General features: G+C 39.9%; 1 protein-coding gene across 5 annotated transcripts in view; it reads right to left on the bottom strand.

The window, feature by feature from the left end:
• The window catches only part of PALLD (palladin, cytoskeletal associated protein), a 195647-nt gene that overhangs the window by 8347 nt on the left and 165564 nt on the right, over positions 1-21736 (bottom strand). For 4 of the 5 annotated variants that reach the window (XM_065633184.1, XM_065633187.1, XM_065633189.1 and 1 more), the window contains 6 exons: positions 17044-17179; positions 14615-14716; positions 13987-14037; positions 12256-12477; positions 7165-7314; positions 3565-3659 (listed from right to left, as the gene is read on the bottom strand). In XM_065633184.1, the coding sequence (XP_065489256.1) occupies positions 3565-3659; positions 7165-7314; positions 12256-12477; positions 13987-14037; positions 14615-14716; positions 17044-17179 (756 nt within the window). The remainder of the gene's footprint in view (positions 1-3564; positions 3660-7164; positions 7315-12255; positions 12478-13986; positions 14038-14614; positions 14717-17043; positions 17180-21736) is intronic. The other variant, XM_065633185.1, reaches the window with a different exon arrangement.

The following is a 21736-nucleotide window of genomic DNA, read 5'->3' as shown; positions in this document are numbered from 1 at the left end:
ACAGGGGAACACAGACTGGAGTTCTTCACGCACACTAAAGGCTCTTTGAGTGCCTAAATCCAGGACTTAAGCCCCTAATATTTTTTGCCGCTTGAACACACCTCAAGCTACTTCAGCAGCTCCTGCACTAGAGCTCCAAAGCAAGGCTGTGCTTCACTGGCGAGTTCCTGGCCAGTTTTGATGGCTTAGATGCCTCATGTGCATGTAACAGGGACGGAAGATGGATGGGAACAGAGAAAAACTCTCCTCCTATCTTTTTAAATTAGTTCTGCAGTCTCACCTGGGAAGGATGGTATCTAGTGACTTGAGAGCTACGCAGTGCAAGCAAACCATGCAGCATCTGCCTTTGTAATATTTACATGCATCCTGCCTCCATACTGTTGATAGAATGCCAATGAAGTACAAGTATGATTCTAGGTAAGTGCTGCTCAATTCCTTGCAAGGCTGAGCCAAACAGGTGAAGTAGCACCAAAGTGTGGCAGCTCTTCAGAGAGCCACTGTCTCACAGCTGCAGCTGCATAAAAAGGCAGCACTGGTCAAAACTGGGTGAAAAAAATACCAAATGATAACACCAAACAAAATGGAGAACAAAAAGGTTAAGAGTTTCCGGAGTTGTGACCAAAGATGTTTTGTTTTTTCTGATACTATGTTCTTGAATCGTGGAAACTAAGTTTTCAAATTGCAGATTTGAAAGGATGCTGTTAATCTAGAGTTGGAAATTAAAAATGCATTTCTTTTTATCTCTTTGTAAATGTACCTCTAAAATTGCAGACCACTTTTCAAGCCTTTACCTTGAGGTGTGAAACTGGGGTTATTTTAATTCTAAACCCGTTTTGTGGTTTTTAAGAAATAACGTAATGAGTAGAGCCAGGTACTTCAGATGTGTAGGAGTGACAAATTGCAACAGACTGGAATACCCTGGGATTAGCTGTGGGTTCTTTAGAGCTGTGATGTGGGTGTCAAATTGCAAAGGTGAGTTTCAGCAATACTGACATCATGTACTAAATGTGTCCAGGGGAGACTCTGTGGGTCAGCGTGGGCAATGCACTAGGAACTTCAGCGAACAAGAAGCTGCGGAAGAATTCGTGACCAACCATATGATAACGATCACTAATTTGGGATAAAGGAGATTAAGTTCAAATTAATCCTCTAATTGAGCACAGGGAAAATAGGAATGTTTATTTTTGAAATCTCACTTAAATCTCATGCATTTTAAGATGATTTATTTGGAGCTGTGGCTGCAGCGCAGCACCAGACAGCTCAGGGGCTACAGTGTTGAGCACCACGTTGTCTGAGCAGCTGAGCCCAAGCTTTGTACATGTCAGACAATTCAAAAGTTCCACCCTCCCCAAAATAATGCTAAGAAGGTAACGTTTGCAAGCTAAGCACATTGCAGAAAAATGGCTGTGATGTAGCAAAGATGCCAAAACCCAGAGTTCTGCCAGAACATATTCTGTGAGAGATTAAAAATACTTCAGGAAAAAAGCCTGTCAACAATGTAACAAGTCATAAAGTTCATTAAGCTAATAATTACACTTGTTAAAAAAAAAAAAAGGTATTAAAAAGGTTTTGTTGCTCTCAGGCAGAAAAGTTTATAGAAATAATACTGTAATGCCACAGGACTACTACTTATCAAAAGTATATGGCAATATATGTGGCACATATTATAGCGTATGGGGGAGCACAGTATTGCGGTGTGTTACGGTAGAAAAGCCGACGGTGGGAGTCTGTCTGTCTGAGGTCGGTTTTACGTGCTCCCATCTCATCAGTCTTGGGGAGAACCGGATGGTGGGAGCAGTGGGGAATGTCGGTGGACAGCAGCAGCGCTGTGCTGGGCGCTTGGCAGAAACAGACCTTCCCTGAGTGAACATGCCAGAAGGAGCCCTTCACGTGTGGTCATTTTACAGGAAATAAGAATCCGCAACAATTGCCCTAATCTTAAACAAACTGCTATATGGAAATCTTTATAATTCATTACTCTACCGGACACCCAAGCAAAACAATAGTGGCTGCCTGAGTGTTTGTCTCAATTAGAAAGTAGGCTGTAAGTGGCCTTGGACTTTGATTGCATTTGGAGAAACTGAAAAACGAGCCTCCTCCATTACCACCCCGGCGTTCTGCCCATTGCAGAAACACCCACATTTCATTCCATAGAAAGATGCAGCAGCGTCAGCTGCTCGCTGCTCTCACCCACCCCTCAGCCCGTCCCCCTCCCCGTTTATGAAGGTGTTTCCCCTTTCTCACCCTGTGTGCACAGACTAATCCCATCGAAACCTGACTCTTCATGGCAGCTTTTCCCTACAGGGACTAACAGAGACTTTTCACTTTACCTATTATTTGCAGGTGTCAAGTGTCTCATTTACTGGACAGGCTATGGCAGAGGGACACAGCTTTTTTGGTGGCAGGACATTCCCCGCCATAAGCAGCCTGAGCTTTGGGCTTAACAGGCCTAAACGGGAAGGCTGAGAAGGGGAGTTGGCGGGACACCTCGGTGAGAGACGCTGGGAAATGCTTTCAGGACTGCGGGAAGCCCAGTTTGTTCTGGGCAGGAATAAGACTGATAAGATCTTTTAAGCAACCAACCTGACTTCCTAATACTTTCTAGCAATCAGAGCAGGGAAGAGAACCTGTTTGATGCACAGCAGTCCTACAGATCGTACTACTACCACTGCTAATTGTTACAGGAATCATTTCTTTATTGCACATTGACTATGTAATTACATCTGTGTATTACGATTGGGCAATATTGAGATTCTGTGGCCATTGTGACCATGGAGTAAAACATGTGCCTCATCACAGCAGAAACCAAAACCGGAGCTTTCATACTCCCCTGAAAGCAGTTCTGTTTGGGTAACCAAACAGAATTTTTTTGTATTGTCTAAAGATGTCTAAGCTGTGCTAAGTAGCCTCATAAATGCTTCGGGGAATGAAAAAAAGAAGTATTTGAAGGGAAAATTCCCTTATATGGTCCAAAAACATAAACCAAAGTTTCATATGTGAATAATTGTAAACTTACGAAAGATAAGTTTAATACTTTATTTCTGACTCACAATTCCTTATAAGAATCTGAACTGAAATCACTGAAATCCTAAAATATTTATAATGTAAATCTAATAAACTTCTTTGGCATGTAGTTATTTCTTCTATTTCTTTAAATTAATAATTATTAAAAGCTGCAGAAAGTACAGATTCCTGATAGAACCCTAGTCAGGTGAGAGGTTTTAAAAAACATTAGTGACAAAGTCCTTCCCAACAACTGACAGTGTAATTGGAGATGAGTAATTAGTGACCATCACAAAGAAAGGAGGAGGAGACAAGCAAAATTAAAGATACTTAAAACTAATGTAATCGCAGAGGCTGCTTATACTTCTAAGTATGCAAACTTGGCAGAAAGTTTTAGATAGCAGAGGTCACATTTCTGTCTGAATTCCATCCTTTTAACTTACCTTCTTCACATTATTTATCTTACCACAATAATTTTGCAACACATGTATTATTAAAAGAAAAACAAACAAATAAACACCCAAACCCAATAACGAACCAAAAGCAAAAGGCATCAAGTACCTTCTTATATGAGGCTGACCAGAAGGTGACCAAGGACTGCGGCCTCTCTGATTTACAGCTTGAACCATCAGCCGGCCCGTGCAACTTACTCTGCCCTGTTATGGTGAAGGAGAGGAAGAACATTACCAGACATTAAAGCACGTAACAGTACTAAACGTTCAACCCAATCTCTTATTTTTTGCCCACCTGTTAGAGAGTCTGTAATACAACCTCTTCTTTCACAAAGCCGTTGAAAATGATTTGTCGAGATACCTTCTGATATTAAACTGTTAGCTTCCCATCTAACCCAGGACCAGTGGAATAATTGTGCCTATAACACACTCACGGTTAGAATGTTCCATCTGGAACATCCACATTAAATTTGCATGAACTTCGGGTCTAAGCTGTGAGCTCCACACTCAAGCATGTCATCGTAAAAGTGACAAATATTTTTGTCACTGTAATTCGGGGTTTGCAAATACCTGTTCATTGACAACTGGCCAAAGCCCATGGAAAATCAGTTTCATTGGGGTCACAAGCAGCCTTCGAATGGCTGTGACCTTTGCGTTACTGCTGGATAGTAACTTTGCTAGTTACTACTACTAAAGTCTGTGTGTCCTGCTTTTATTCCCATGACCCATTTAGTCCTCGAGAAAAATACTGTGTTAAAATAAGCCATTGTGCATGATCTGCAGCAATTTCTTAAGCGAAAGATTTTTTTATGTGTGTGTTGCAAGACCATTAAAGACATCTGGAACAAATACATTTTTATTTTAGGCACAAGTGCATATTAATATTTTTCTGGCAGGTGATGAATTAACACATTTTGGGATAACTCCAGTGTATCTCAATACATGAAGGCATCACAAATGGCAACACAAAGGACAGTAAAGGATTTGGATAGGGAAGAACAAGCAGGAAGCCAAAGATTTGGAAAAGTCATGGGATGAATGGGACGGAAGCGATGAGTGGGAAGTAATTCATGAGGAGGTGGCCTAGAAAATAAGGGAAATCCAGCCTGGGTCCTGGGTGCACAGTGCGAAGATGTGGAGAGAATGGAAAATAAGGGCTTGACTCGAGCCCATATAGCTCATGGAAAGAGATCAGTTAAGGGACATAACTTGTAAGTAAAGGTCTACAACAGGCACAGGGTTGTGTTTTTCTAGGCCCAGGGTCAGTTTGCTCTAGATTAAATTATACGGCAAATTTTATGGCAACCTCCAGATGTGCGTTAGGACCTGGATTCCAGAACGCTGCACTTCACACCGCAGGCAATGGTTCCTGCTGTATGAGCTACCGTGGATGACAGCCACGGCTGTCACTTTACATACATAAATGTATGTACATACATGCATACATGTCACTTTACATACGTAAATCCTGTTGTATTATATTAATCCAGATCGTGAGATGGCATAAACTGGCAGAGCTTTAATGAACTGGATCCTTTTGCTTTAATAAAAATGAATTTTTATCAGCCTTTTTGCTTTGTAGTTCGGTGGTTCCAATAGCAATGACCAAAACACAGCAACAGCTGAGCAAATATCTACCAGTCCATCAGAATCCTGATGGAGGCTCCCTCATATTTACGTGTTTCGCTTTGCTTGAGGAAAGGTTGCCAAATTCGCCTAAGTTTGTGATAGCTTTGAGATGTGGACAACTTTCCATTAGAATTGAGGAGGCTATGCCAAAATTATTTCTGCTCCGTATGACTTAAAAGAATTGGAATCCAGATCTTTTGAATGTGAAAGGCCAGTACGTAAACTCACAGCCCTTCTTTGCCTCCATTATACTGCTAAACGCATAGTAAAAGCAAGCAAATAGTGGAAGAGATAAGTATGTTTGCTTGGGAAATCCACTGTGAAGAAAGAACAGAACGGGCTTGGTGAAACAGACAGATGGTTTGTTTAGGGGAGCTAGAGGAAGATGCTTCTGGTTTTTCTCCAAAGAGGGAAAAAAGCACAGATGCAGAATTTTATTATTTAACAAAATGGCTTTTTCAATCCCAAAACTAAGAACAATACAAAACCGTCTCATTTTAGTACATCTAAAAGTCCACAAATGAGTGTCACCAATGACCAGAGCTGATAACCTAGTTCCCTGTTGTGTCATCAAATGGGCTTTACCCGGACTGACAAATACTAAAAGGAGGGCCCTAAGTATCCTCATATGAGCTATTTGGGGACAGATCGGAGCGCCCAAACGCAAAGGCAGTTTATTCGCCAAGGTCTCTAAGATTTTGGATCATGCAGTAACACTACATAGGGAAACTCTGTAGGTGCACTAACGCAACACTTAGAGGAAGATGAACAGGATTCACTTCCTACCTTGAACACGGATGTATTTATTTATCATATTTAAACCTGCTGTGAATTTCCACAATTTAAATAGTACCAAATGCTTTAACGCAATGGTCGTCTATGTGTAAAAGTTCCCAGCCTGAAGAATTCCCTTGGCCTTATGCTATTTCTTCATTATTTCTTCACTTCTGTTATTTGTATAGAAAAAGTTTGTGTAGAAAAAGTGTTTAAACTATCTAGGTTTAAGCACAGCAATTCATACGATCTAGCCTAAAGCTGCTATTTGTGTGTCGTCTGCATGTACAATCCCATATGTTCCCAAGCGCGCTGCAATATGAGCGGGACTGCCAGTTAAAGAGCAAGGCAGAAAGGGCCGTGTCACGCTCAGTAACCAAGCAACCTCCATAACAGAGCACAACACTCCTGCGTACATTAAACTCTGTCTCAGTGATACAGCTCGCTATTTTACAGTGTGATTCTACTTGCAGGCCAGGTCTTGGCAAGATATTTGTTGCTACAGAAGAAAATAATTTGTTACATCCCTTAAGTTATGTTACTGCCTTAGTTTCTCATGTGCAAATCTTTCCCCTCAATTTGCTGTGCTGTGCTGTAGGGAGAGTGGATTGAAAGTTACTTCGATAGGATCCATGTGCTGCAAGTTCAGCTGTGTCCAACGTGCTGTTGGGTTTCTGTTGTGCACCTCAGCTCTTGTACTGGGTCTGCAAAGAGCAAGTAATATTGCAAAACCAGTAACACACTGTGTTTCAGAAAAACAGTGTTTAAGACTTTGGGATCAACACAGTAGACTTCTCCCCTACATAATAAGCTCTAGAATTTTTTGCCTTACAGAATTGCCATCACTGCCTAATGCGGACATGTTGAGGTGTGATATGCTCCCACTCATTTCAAAAAGCTGGCCTCAGTCAATGACTAGTGTCAACAGAAGAAAAATTAAATTGCTGGATTTGGTTACTTCTGCTGGTAAACTGGATTCAGCCCCCCTTTCCAGTGTGTGTGCTCTCCATGCTCAGTTAGGATACTGAGATGTTATCAGCTGAAACAAATGGTTGAACACTGATTAAAAACCAACACCCCTCCCCTCTGAAACCTCAAACCATAGGAAAAAACCTGCTGTTGAGTTGCTAATCTCTTGGAGATAGAAAGGTCCCACCCTACTGATGCAAGATGAAAACAGAAATCTAACTTACGTACTCTACGGTGACTTCATCATTTAATTAAATCATGCATACGTAAGATGAGATAGTTTTCTGAGGATTTATGTCCAGAAGCATGTTTGCTCTGGAGCCAAACCTTCATTTACCTGTGGGTTAGCAGCCATAATAGTGTAATTCCCATCATCATCCAGGGTGGAGGCTGCAGTATGCAGTAAGCAAGTTCCATCAGGTTCTCTTTGAATTCGGTAGTGATCACTTCGTTTGGAAATTTGCTTCCCATCTTTAAACCAATAAATCTGCCGGAAAAAAACAAGGCATGGCTGATAAGAGGCGGGTGCTCATTGTCATAATTTCTCAATTACCAGCATTAACGAATCTTAACTGCTGAAAACCTCTCTGGAGAGCATGAAAAGGAAACCAGTTCGATCACCTAGTAAAAGTGCAGAACCACACTCGGTGAAGCACTTTCACTAAAAGACAAGTTACAGGTTCGCAATCACTCAAAGAGAAAGATGGCAGCATGAACATTTACCGAAGAAAATTACAGGGGCATTAGGGCTGTACACATCCCAAGGACAGAACCGGAGGTGAACATTGAGAACTGAAAATAGACGTTACTATAAAGAAAAGTTCTGTTCCAGAGAAGATGACTAATTTCAATTTTTTATTTCACTTAAATCTGAAGAAGTTGCAGAAAGAACCTAAGGATGCTATTGCTCTCTTTTCTGAAAATAAAAACACAAAACGAGGTGACTATAGAAATAGCTAATTCAATGGTGAATGAAACAGAAGTAATGACCTCATTGTTGAAACACCAGCTTTGTCTCACATCCATTGTGCTGACTGGACCAAAAAGCCAGAAGGGGATTCAGCTGCTGGCGCTGGCCAGGAGCAGGTCCGTGTGCTCAGCATAATCGCCTGACCGAATCCAGCAGTGTCACCCCGATGTGACAGACGGCTGCAGAAGGACAGCTTCACCAAGCCACGGGAAATACTTCAAAACCAGTCAGCACGTAGGTATGTAGCCTTGGATAATTGCACGCCAGCACCAGTACAGTTCCAAGCTGCACAGAACAGTTACATGATCTATCAAACAGAGGTCTTTTCCATTACTTTTGATACATAATTTTATTCTCTGGCTGACCTAAGATCTGCTTTCGGTGAGCCAAAAAAATGATGTATGCAGAATAATATCTTATAATAATCCATAAATTACACAAAAAAGTATGTGCTTTTAATGCCTCAAACTTGAGGGAAAAAAAAAAATCAAATATTTTGACCAAGTCTTGGGGTTTTTTTTGCTATATTTTAAAAATAGTATAAAACCCCAAAGTGAAATCTGCTGGAATCAAAAGAAAAATGTAGTGTAAGCATGAAAACACACACAGGAATATGGGAACAATTTTATTCTAGGAAGGCTGTAGTCAGCTCCCCAAACCCAAATTTAAGTAGAACATTATTTACTTGTCATTTCTGAAGCGTGTATTACTCCACAACCTCAGCGGTGGTCAGCGTTCCTTAAATCACCCGTGCAGAAACCTGCGGAGTTTTTATGAGGTTAACCTGCACAAAGTACAACAACTGTCTGTGTCCTGGTCGCGTGACAGCTGCGACTATTTCGCATGAGGAAAACACAGATTCTCCTCAGTCTAATTCTTGAGGTGGGACTTTAGGTCTTACAGTGAGGAAAGGGTGCTGGCTTTCCAGTAAAAATGAAGCGACAAAGCAAAGCACCATTCCTGATAGAGTTTAATCTGCCAGGTTCTTCATACGTGCCAACATTTCAAAGCTCTAAATTCACTCCCTTGGGGGAAAAGTTAAGGATATACTTTTAAATTTCACAAAAACACAATGGAGAATGTTTTGGAGGGAATGAGTGGAAATTTCCCTTAAAAATTAATTACCGTGTATGGTTTTTATATTAACAAGCATTATGTGTAGCTAGAAATGATTTCATTTCCTCATAGCTGGTTATACTTGTTTCCCATTTTGTCTGTCAGCAGCCTCGCGGAGACTCTGGTGCTAACAAAAGATTTAGTCATGTCTTCTCATCTGCTGACAGGGCACTTACTGAAGATGCAAAAGATATTTGATCACTTATATACACATGCTAATGGATGCTGGTAATGACATACCTGCAAAAAATGAGTTTTAACTTGTATGCTTTACATGTGTCGTAATGTTGCTTGGAAATCTACTGCATTAAGTAGTAATTATTTAATAACAGTGCACTTATCAGAAATATCAGGAGACGTGCCAGGAATTATTACATGGAAATACATGCAAATATCAACTGAACCAGCTATCCAAACATCATGCATGTGTTGTCCAATACTTACTTCCACTACGTTTAAAAGCATTGGCATCACTGGTTTTTACTTATGAGTAGTAAATCCTTAATATTACCTTTATCTGACATAGAGTTAATAAGTGAAACTACTACTGCTGGAGAAAATGGCCCTCGCAGTGAAGTATTTTCTTTCTAGGATACCTTTTAATAAATGTACCATTAAGCTACGTAAGCACCAAATGCTGCATCTGGATTGCTTTTATTTGCACCAGATTTTCAGAAACCAATGTGTAATGACTGGGAATACAATGGAATACACAGTACAAAAGGGGTTTTGATCTTGGGCAGCACAGGCATTTTTAATCACTAAGAATTATATTCAGCCATGTGAAGAGTGAGCAGTACAAGCTTTACGCAACATTCATGTCTCAACCTTTTGTATGGCATTGTCCTAATTCTGAAGGGAAATATCCCTTAAAAAGAAGTACTCCACAGTCCCTCCTGTATCACCACAGGTTCTCATTTTAATGAGAAAACAGTTTTATGTTACACTGAAGGTTATAACAAAAGTAGACTCAGATTTTAAAAGTCATATTTATGAAGACAGAATTTGCACATCAGTATTCAATTTACATGGCATGTTCAGGGGAAAAAATAATCAAGCCAATAACCCCGCTTAGAAAAATCCCTTGTAATGAATGCCAGATTTTAGAAACACTACAGTCCTTCCCAAAACCATTCCTTGGCAGAGCTGCCAGAATACTTAGAAGGGAGGAGCTTCAAGTTAGTAAATTATTTCCAGCTTTTCATTTGCCAAAGTAAAGAACTGATTCAGGGGCAACACTTCCAGCTTCAACAAATGACAGCAGAAGGGCAGCCCTCAGCCATCGAGCATTTTGAAACTGCTATCTTGGCATGGTCCGGAGGATGAGGGGAAGATTTGACATTTGCAAAGCCCAGCTAACAAGTAGCCATCCAGCAGGACTGAAATTGGTTCCATCCCAAGCAACTTAACAAATCGCACAGAGCATCTGCAAGTGAATGGAATAAAGGGTCACAGTCCCAGGTGCAAGAGGCAAATCGCTTCTTAATGTGCGTGCTTTGACATTGCAGAAAAACAGAACATCGTATCTGAATCAGAGTGCATTCACATCAGATACTCCTGTACAACACTGTGCTTCAGGGGAAGTACTAGCAGCGTGGTTTCTTGGCTGTGCAATCCCTAATGCCAAAACAAGGAGAGTGAGGGAAAGGAGACATCCTCTTTCATCTGTCTTACATCAGATTAAGATGACTGTGAAACTAAACCTTAATTGGAAACTGTGAAAAGTAGGGAATGGCTATGTTGGCTAAGACTGACTCATAAGAGATGATCCAGCAATTTAGTCATAAGCCTCAGGCAAAAAGAGTCCCTCTCCAGCACACTGCACCTCTAGCACCAATGAACCCATTTGTCTTCCACCCTTCTTCGGCACGACAGGCTCTCCTGGACGGTTATCTCAAAAGCAATGCCGGACATCAGGGTTTGGTTTCAGTCAGACTGGGCTAGTCTTCTCAGTGTGTGCCTTCAGTCTGAAGCAGGAGTGCTTTTTTGATATGACTATACCAATCAGCCCCACTTACTTTGCAGTGGTTCACATCGCGTTGTGGTCTTGGAGCACAGAATTGGATTCTCTTCAGATGAAACTGAGCCAGAAAATGTGCTCCAAGAACACATCTAATGTGCTGCATCTGCTTCAGACTGTGGGACGAGATTAGAGCTAGCCTGAAGTAAAACCTCCTGAAATGCATGCAGGGATGGATTTCTCATTCCACAGATTTGCTTCTTCTGCTCTGCACTACTTGCTGATGTAGACACAGCTCTAGTTCTCTGTTGTTCTTTCTGTGCTACCTGCCAAGGACCATTTTTCTTTTTACAGTTTGTGCAGTATTGTACACCTATATCATAGGACATTTAAAGTCAGTCATTTGCATCTATCTCTGTTCAAAATACCTGTAAAACTTACACTAGATGAGAGATTTGGATGCAGCTGCTGCTGTGAAGATCCCATCCAAGAGATACGGCGTTTTTGATCTTGTCTAAGAGGAAAAGAGCCCCTGTCCACAAGAGGTCACTGTAAGAGCTGCAAGGCCCTCACGGGGAAGAAACTGGCTTTGGCAAGGAAGCTGAAGAAGCTCCTGCTTCTGCCTGCTGCATAATGAGTCAAGCAATTTGCCAAGCAATTTTTGAAATGGTTAAGCACAACCTACCAAAGGCAGGCATTCTTCCAGGCTACTGACATCATGCAACAGGTACATTTACATTTGCTAAAAGGAAATGCTTCCCAAACCCAACCCTCGCCCAGAAGCTCACTCATTAAAACCTCACCAGCATGTCTCATCTTGCTGTTGGGATATATGGGAGCTTATGGTATTTTATTAGGCCTTCCTCTAACTTCCAATAAAATTTAGTCTTGTTAGGGTGTGTAGATATAAACTCTGCAACACTGAAGAATGCAGAGATACCACACTGGCTCCTGAACCAGAAGCAGCATATTTTTGCGTAAGCACGTTGCTGTGCCTGAGCTAATTGCCCATGTTAACCCGAGGAGGTTGCTTTGGGGACTACCGTGCCAGCTCACAAGGGGGCTTGTAGCACTGTGCTGCATTCTAGGGTACAGGTGGACCCTGCGGGTAACTCTGAAAATGACAAAGTATTACTTCTAGGTAAAATAATTGAGGTGAAGTCTCAGGAGGGAGTAATAAGAGGCGATGCCTCACAGTAGGATTTTTTGCCTAGTATAAATCTAAATAATTCCAGCAATGTCAAAAGAGATTTGACAGTTTACACCAGCTAGAAGTCCTTGTCAAGAGAGAATATCTGCCGTTCCTCTAAGATACAGCTGACTAACATACCAACTCCAAACTCTTCAGAGCATTTCTAGCAATGTTTACCTTTTTTTCTTACCTTTGGCTTTGGATTTCCTATCACTCTGCATGTAAATGTGACTGGCATTCCCTCGAAGATTTTATAATGCTTTAGCTTTATCTCAAAATACGGCGATATACTGTTATCGAGAGGTTCATCTCCATGTTGCACCTCATCATCTGATTCTTCCACAGGAGATCTCTCCAGCCTGTATTCAATTTCACTGATCAATCTTTGCTCAAAGCTGGAGACTTTATACTCCTGTCAAACAAGAAAGGTACATATTAATGCCCCGCTTCAACACGTTGCTTAGCAAGATGTGTTCCTAATGTATTGTGGTTTTTTTTTTATTCTACTGATCTTTGACAATCCATTAAGGTTTTACATATAAAAGGAAACTGTATCTTGTTGAAGAAAAACACTATAATCTTTGTCTCCAATAACTTCCCTATGAAACAATGGAGACATCTGGTATGAGGCAAAAATTGCATTTCATGTTATCTTAAGGTCTAACTTATAAGGGGAAAGAAAGTCATTGGTTGCTTTCTTTCCATTTTTTTAAAAAGCCTATAGTAATAAAAGTATACTGAAGCAGTTCATAAAGACAAAAGAAACACACTAATATTTCCTTGAGGGTACAGGCAGATTTAGGGTAGGTTTTGTTTCCAGATGGCCAGAAGACCATATGGTTCACATCTGCTGTTTGCATAGAACTGTATCAGAGGCTGCACCAGAAGGCTAAAATGATTTTGTTTATAGTTGCCTGTAAAAATGAGAATGAAAAAAAAAAAAAAGAGAAAATGGCAACATTGGCAGTCCATGGTAGTTGCCTCCCTTTACTCCTGTTGCCATGGTCTCCTTTGTCTGGCCAAAAGTATCACTTCTTCCTTAAAACCAAAATTTGTCATAAAAGCATCCAACATATAGAAAAAAGAGAGGAAAGTTTCATCCAGTGTAAAACACTATGGCTAGTTTAAATTTGCTGTTCTGATACTGGGAAACATTACTGTGACACAGACAGGTATTTACTTTCTTGAACTGTTCACTCTATCTACTTTGCAGTACAAAAGTCCTGCTTTGAATCTTAGTGATAACAAAGATAATGCCAGAATGTAAGAAAGCTCAGAAGTGGGGGGGAGGGGGGGGGGGGGGGAATCTTTTTTAGCCAATGGTCTCCTCAGTCAACAGAAATCTGTGCACTCTTTCAAATGACCTTTGGCCATTTATTGACAGTAGAACACATATCTCATACATAGCCTCTTTTCACATACCCATCCTCCATCATCACCTCTCATCTGAGAATGTCACCTAGTCTTCCTGCTGACTGGTTAAAGAACTAATCACAACCTTCAATAAAGGTAAAACGTGGAAGAAAAGTGAAATACCTCTGTAAACTGCAAACATCTTTTTAATTTCTTTGTTCTCTCAAAGCTTATCATAAAATTATGAAGTACGTGTGGTATATATAAAGAGCAGCTGATTTGGATGCAAGGCAGTTAGTATCAGTGTACGTTAACACAATGGCAGACAGACACTGGAACACGCTGTTACTGCAGTTTAGCTGCCTGCGCTCAGACAATCAGGCTTATAGAACGACTTTAGCACCCTGAAGGGAGGGCAGCCCGTATCTCCCCAGTTATTAATGCTATGTGACCTCTTGTTATCGACCAAGAGCAGCAGAAGGGAAAGGGCAAAGACGACAGAGGAAAAGAAAAAAAAAAAAAAATCAACGGACAAAAAAGCATGACAGAAAAAGGTGAAAACGTTAACCTTTTGAATGTCCACAGGACTCACTACAGAAGCACCAACAGAGCGAACTTCCTGCAAGGGTAGAAAAAAGATCAAGAGGCAGAAAGAAGACCAAGAGTAACCCATGACAGTTTTGCAGAGTTTTTAGCAGGAGAAAGTACTTTATGTGGTAACATAAGCAAACGAATGCTACACATTTCCAAATAGCAACTCTGGCATCTGAACAACACAGAATGTGTACCTGGCCCTTCAAGCAGACTTTCTGTTGTGTTTTTGGTCTGCAGCCAAAACGTGCACATTACACACATAAAGAAAAGATGGTTTCAAGATAGTAGATGTGTTTTTGCCTTGAGAGACTTAAAGGTCAGGACAGAATAGGATAAACGGAAGAGTTTAAAGCCGAGAGCAGACATTTGAGAACTCTCAACCTTATGGAAAAACTGAGCAATGGGCATGTGATTCTCCAGTTTACTTCACTGATATATAACATATGACTTCTGTAATCAAAACCGTCCTATCTCGTGTATATTTATTGTCTTATGTCGGACTTTTTTTTTTTTTTTTTTTTTAAGGCAATCACAGCCTGTAAAAAAAGAAAAATTGAAAGGAATTTTTTATTCTCCTATGAAACTGTAGAGTTCTGTGGCACCTGTATAGCAGGCTCCTCTTCTGGTTCCTGGATGTTGAAGACAGTTGCAGCACTGTCTGCTCCCAGCAATCGACGAGCCATTTTTTCCTCGTACGTTAATTTCTGAACAAAAAATCAAAAGGGGGATGATGGGGAGGGAAAAGAAGAAAGAAAAGTGCTTATTTCTCTTTAAGAACTACGAGGCAGTTAGGGCAGTAAGCAATGCTTTAAGTAAAGTTAATAAAAGAGAGCAGCAATATGTTTCTAACAGAAATTTTCTGCCGCAGTTTGTGATGCATTTTTTTTGCATTACAAGTGGTTCTTCTGGCTTAAGCGACCCTCTCCCTGACTCTGCCATTTGTCTCCATTCTCTTGCCAGGAACTCGGGCAGGAATGAGCAATAGGAACTGCTTAAATCAGCATATCCATTAAAAAAGTGCATGTCAAATCATCCCAGTCGTTCTGCTTGATTTTTACATTAGAACCACACAGGAGAAAACTCTGCCAAAAATGCTACTTGATTATTTTGTCAAAAATATGACAGCTTTATAGAAAAATATATTCCTTAAGGTTTTTTATTTCTATTCCTTCTAACTCTTTCAGAAATTATGAAGACAGCTTATAAAAGACAATTTACACTCAGAAGGTGACACCAGTTAAAATAAAACCCTAGGTGTACAATTCAATTATCTCATTATTTTTCCTTCTACATTCAATAACACATTTCAGACACTTAAGACACTTTCTTACAAATCAGCATTGCAAAAAAATGCCAGTGAATGAAAAGCAAACTCATTACATGCTGAAATGTCTCATTTAAACAGAAAAATGGAAAAAGAATGGAAATTGTAAAACATTACATCTACTTAATGCTTCCATCTTTAAAAAAAGCTCATTCAAATGAATTTTTAAAAGATGTCATATTGTAGCTAAACCAGCAGGCTGAGACTCGCGAGAACTAGGTACCAATGTTGGCTTGGTTACAAATGTCTAAGAAAGTCATGAACTTTTCTTCACTTTAATTTCTTCTGTGATCACTCCAAGTGCCCACAGCCATGATTACACAAACAGAATCACTCAAGACAGGAATCTGCAATACAAAAGCCTCGAGGCAAACGCAAAACCGGAGTTTAACTTGGTTCAAGCTCCCACATCATCTGATCACAGGTCGTCTTTTTTTTCCTCAGGCCATGTGGGCTTTCTCAGGACATTCCATTCATTTGTCCAGGCCAAACATCTCTCTCACTTTCCAAAATAGGCATTGACAATCATGCTCAGCCCACCTCCCTTGAAAAAACAGAAACTTATACACTATGAGAGTGATTCTCCTTAACTGCCGAACCCCACGTAGGCAATGGAGAAAGGTAAGTACAGAAGCACGAGTCACTCTGAACGTTTTCCCTACTTCCCTCCATTGACCTCATTAAGAACCAGAACCCAGCAGCTGTGAACTAGATCATCTGACTCAAGAGGCTGCCTTGAACTACAACACCATAGTCCACCTCTCGTCCGAGAGAGGCAGAAAACATAGCAAACCTCTGAGCAGGGTCCTGAGAAATCTGAAGTGCACCAGCTTTCAGTGACACAAAAGTATCCCAAGGCATTCAGATGCTTTTGAAAACATTTCATTGACAAATCAGTCTACATTTTAAAAATTACTTTCCTCTTAAAAGAGATTCCTGCTTCAAAGGCATTTAAATCAATGCCTTAATAACTGTAATCAAGTCTTAGGAGAGTTGCTTCTCATCAACTCTGAACAGGAAGAATTTGGTATTTTATCTTTTATGTATATATTAAAATGCACAAAAATTAATGGAGAACTTTGCAGCTGTGCATTTCAATTGTTTGATATACCCATTTTACCTCATATCTCGACTTCTCAAGCAGGTCGTTAAGTCCTGATAAAGTCTGTAAGTTATTACTAAGGTTTATTATATTCTATTGGTCAAAAAACTCCCACAACTGCAGGATCTAACGACGTCTGATTCTAATGGGTTGTTTCTCATCATAAACTGCCTTGTCCCACTCTGACGTCCACTTACCACCTACTGTTTCCCCTCATTGTCCAATGGCTGGCAAAAGGTAGAATAAGACTGGACTGATCAAGAGCTATGCATATGCTTACTGGCCAGCCCACCAGTGATGAACGATCAACACTAAATGGTCTCTGAGGCTGAAAAAGCCCTTGAGGTACAGACTGTACAAGTTTCTTACACAAATTCATCATCTTGGAGACCTCCATTGCTTTGTTAAGTCCAAGTAAAGTTGTCCAACAGAAGAATGAATGATAGGCCAAAATGTACACTATCATTCCTTATGGAAATGCAATTAAAAACGATAAATACATAAAATATAAAAATAATATATAACAATTCTTTTACTTGCAGCATATCTGAGAAACTACCCCTGATGCCCACTCCTGTTCCCTGGGGTATTTTATGTTCTTTTACCGGTTGCCCGTTGTTCAAAAGGTCTTCCTTGAAGCGAAGTTTTCTTTCCAGATCCTGAATTACAGCGTCTTTTGACCCTTGAATCTCTTCGTCTGATGCTATCCTAGCAGTTCTGCCTGTTTTCTTAGGAAATCCCCTGCAAAACAGTACAGGAAAATTCATAAGCTTTCCTGAAAACATCGGTATTTAGGAATTTATCTGGAATCACTGCTATATGGTGAAGAAAATGACACTGTGTCTTCGAAATTAAAGGCCTGGCATCTTACTTACTATGCTGCCCCCTCTAACTCACATCACTGATTGAATGGTTGGTTTAAGGACAAAGTCGAAACTATGCTACATTTGTGTATTAGTTAAAATAGGGCTCAGGATTGTGTAGCGGTGGCTGTGAACAACATACACTCAAAGAGGAAACTGATGAGCAATGGCAATAAAGCAAAGTGAGAGGAAACATGAAAGAGAAAGGTGACTAGATAAGTGGGGATGGAAGATAAACAAGGCTTCTATGAAGTACCAGATGGATAAAGACCAGAAAGATGTAAAACAAGGCAGTTAATTATTAATCTCCTATAGTATTTATTAACTAATTCCTTGTTACAGCTTTTCAATAAACAACACACAACTTCATGTTTATTCTTCATATCTCTGTGAACACATACCCGGAAGGCAACACGTAAATGTTGCTTCTGAAAGAAGAGCCATTCACAGAGTCCACGTTACACTGGCAAAAAGAAAAATCATCCCTGCAAAGCAGTTTTCAGCAGCAGGATTTCATGGGGGAATGGCAACCCTTTCGCAGTTTGCAATCACAGGGCCAAGCTATTCCTAGTCTACAAGTTACGACTGCACTTTTGGGTTGTCTCGCTCCCGTTTTCTGAAATGGCACAGGAAATCTTCTGCTCCAGTCTGCGCTGATATTTAGCACTTCTCAGTAATGTCATGACAGCTCTATTGCTGGAAATGCCCAACAATGGTGGTTTCTACTGGAGATCAGCTGTTCTTACACAGTTGTGAAGAAATCAACATTGCTAGCAGTATTTTAAACTTTTAACACATCCCATTTCTCCAGTGAAGTCACACGTTATTGTTTAAAACACTGATACCAATTCAATACTAGTTTCCTTTTCTTTTTTTTTCTTTTTTTTTTTTTTTTTTAAACTTGGTTGACTCAATAGGGCTCAGCCCATGACTTTTTCAAAACATAGAATCAAATCAGACAAATTGATAAATTCACAGTTAACAGGGATGGAGAAAACATCAAACTAACATGTAAGGGATAAACTTCTTTCCAATACACGAACTAATAATTTAATTACTAGCACCAAAATGTTAGACAAGAATCATATGGACATAACAATTTTTCTTGGATATTGTTTGATACTATGTTTCTATAACATGCTTAGAGAGAATTCATTGTTCAGCAAGTATTTTCAATGATAATTTTTAGCATTAGTTAAAATGAAACAATACCCATGTGCTGTCAAAAGCCAAAAAGGAATTAAGTGAATAGATGGAAAAGACAACAATTGGAAACATTTCTGTCTAAATTCCTAAAACAGTTCATATTCTCTTACTGAAAGTAAATGTAAAATGGGAAAATGGTGACATTCTTGTAAGAAGAACTGCATTTTCAGATTAAATCACAACAGAAGAAGAGCAGACATTTGCCTAATATCACAAAGAGCCAGAGAACATCTCTCACCCTAGAAATATTCAGCCATTAGTTGGAGACCTTCTCAGTCACCAAGCAGAATAATCCCCTCAGCATTTGCCTGAGGATATTCTCAGTCAACAAGTAACAAACAAATTCTTCTCCACTCTGTTTTGAGGAAGAAGTCAGCAAAACTATCCCATCTACAGGGAGGCAAGCAAATGCTGAGAAGAAGAGGTAAGGTCTCTTCAACAAAGAGATTAGAAGAGGATCGGAAGGAAATGTCCTTCAGGAAGGCTGGACCAACTGCTGGTGCAGAGGTGGCATCTCTCTCTCTCCTCACAGTCTTACCCTTCAACTTCCAGCCTCTTACCTCATCCAGCCCAGCACTGCCGTGGAACCAAGTTTTGTCACTTTTTGGATAAGGACACACACACACACACGCACACACACAGAGCCAACTTCAAGGCAGCAAATTTCAAATTTGGCTTCACCTTGAAGCAGCCCTGTGCCAGCTCCTAATGGAGACATGCATCCTACCTCAAAATTCCGAGTGATACATTAAGAAATACAGTTTTCTTTTCACATTCTTACAAACTTCAGACTTGAATGAACAGAATGAGTCTCAGCAGAAAAAGACCTCTCAATGCCTGGCACTCAATAGGCTGTAGGGGTAAAATGTACAATTTACTCAAGAAAGTCACAAAAGTGCATAAAAAGGTGGGGATGGGCTAAGTGCTCTGGAGTGGATTTCAAATAACAAGTGAAAGCATTTTCTGAAGCATTATGTTATCTCTGAAAACAAAAATCCCATAAGCAAACAAATCCAAAAAGGGAAGGAGTAACAAGAGAATTACAGGTCAGTAAGTTCAACGTCCACACTACATGGAAGAAAACAATATTGCAGTCCATTTCGAAACAGTGCAGGATAATAAGGAAATGAAAATGGAATCATATCCATCTCGCACTCCTCTCTCTGTTAGGCTGAAGGGCAGCAGATAGGCAAAAAGGAGTAGCTTTGATACACTCCAGTTTGTGGCTTCTGAGTGAGCCATCAGGAGCTGCAGTAAGTTCCCCAGTAAATCAGGGAACTAGAATCTGGCTGAAATTTCTCTTATACAGCTGGATAACTGCCTCAAAAAGTTATTCAGAGAATAGGAACCATTTTTTTTTCCTGTGAAACTGGGAGAATATTGACCAATGAGGTCTTTCAAAGGTTTATGTATATTAAGTTCAGTACTTAGTACTTCAACCTTAAAAACTAGAATAATGAAATTTAAAAAAAAAAAAAAAATCTCAAATTGGCTGATGACACTGAACTTGCAGAGGTTGCAACTCGTTTGCAGGTAACAATTGCCATTTACAATAATCTTCATAGTAAGTCTAGAGGTGGTCTAATGATGATGAAACTCAGCAAAAATGTTCAAAGCATGACAGCAATAAAAATGAAAAATTAGCACTAACATATTAAGCACGTCTCAATAATCTGTGAAATTACAACTTGGACAGTAACACCATCATTTTAAAAGGAAAAGAAATATAATTCAGACACATTAGCATCAGACATGAAACTTCATTGTTTTCCTTTATTCCTTGCTGTTGGACACTGAATACAGTTTTATCACTGCACTTAGAGAAAAATACACCAAACTGTAAAGTTTTAGAACAAGAAAACTGTCAGATGGTTTTGAAAGCATAGCTTTTGTGACAAGCTATGTCACACACACACACAAAAAGTCTTGCTTATTTAGTCAGGAAATGAGACGAATGAAGATAGAGGCGAATCAAACACAAAACATCAGAAAATAGCTGGCATTCAATGATTCTCCATGTCCTTTGAGGAGACAACAACTTGAAGAACAACAGGCCTAGCTTAGACAAAAACAATGTAGAACTCTTCTTTCTCCACCCTCCACCAGTGACAGGTAAACACTGGAACAAGTCATGTAGGGAACTTTATTTAAGAACGAGGCATGCAAATATCTCAGCAATGACCTGGGGATCCCTGGTAGCTTTTAACAGGAGCAGCAGGCTCCCTAACAACCTTCCAGATCTCTGGTGATGTGCCAGAACATCCTGAGCTTTGCACAGGGGGTGTGGAAATGTCATCCAAGACCTGGTCAAGACAACTTGCGTGAAAAACAGATTCTTCTCTATTTACATTTACAAAGAAGTATTTAAGCAAGGAGGCAGTCAGTTTAAAAATATAACTATAAAAAGGAGTATCAATCAAAATTTCTTCAAATGCCTTTAGAAAACCTCTTTCTCTTTCAGGACTATTTTAAATTGGGACAAAAAAAAAGAAGAGGTGCACAAGAAAAGTAATTCTTCCTACAGATTCTCTGTTTCCACCCACTAGTTAGAATCTCTTTCTTTCTCTACATATATACACTTTAAAATATGTACATAAATACATATATACATACATACACCCACACCAAATTAGCTCTTAAGACATCCAATCTTGAGATGAATTTCAAAACAGCTACAAGGCAATGGCAACAAATAAAAGGCCCTTAGTAAATCTATCCTCTGAAGCACAGATCCATTTAGCTTGAGAGATGGTTTTCATGTCAAGACAGCCTGACAGCAAGCGTTCTTCAGCTGCTTCTGCAAATATTTTTCACCATCCTTATGTCCCCTTATCTGGATGCATTAAGTTCCTAAGATTTGTGTCCTCCTTAGTGACTCATCAGCTTTCTTTTCATCTCTTCTCAGGAATAATATCAAACAAAACATTCTGCCAATACATGTGTGTATTTGTATGTTCATTCTTTGCCTGGTACAATTTTCAGAGTATATTGTGAGTATTAAGGTAGCAGGAGATAGCTGGAGAAGGCATATTTCAAGATACTGACACCATTAATCTCAAGCACACAACCACTACCACAAATGTGCAAAGAAACTACCAGCCTTTGAGAATCAGGCTCAAATTCACATGGATTTTTAAGTATCTCTGAAACATGCACTTAAGCCACTGATGGCCTGAATACAGAGACAAAAGCACACAAGTCTGAATTCTTTTGGTCAGAGAGGGTGCAA

The sequence above is a fragment of the Caloenas nicobarica genome, chromosome 4 (genome assembly GCF_036013445.1).
Source record: "Caloenas nicobarica isolate bCalNic1 chromosome 4, bCalNic1.hap1, whole genome shotgun sequence".
Taxonomy (NCBI): domain Eukaryota; kingdom Metazoa; phylum Chordata; class Aves; order Columbiformes; family Columbidae; genus Caloenas; species Caloenas nicobarica.
The sequence above is the reverse complement of the archived record's forward strand: the minus strand, read 5'-3'. Positions and strand labels throughout refer to the sequence as shown.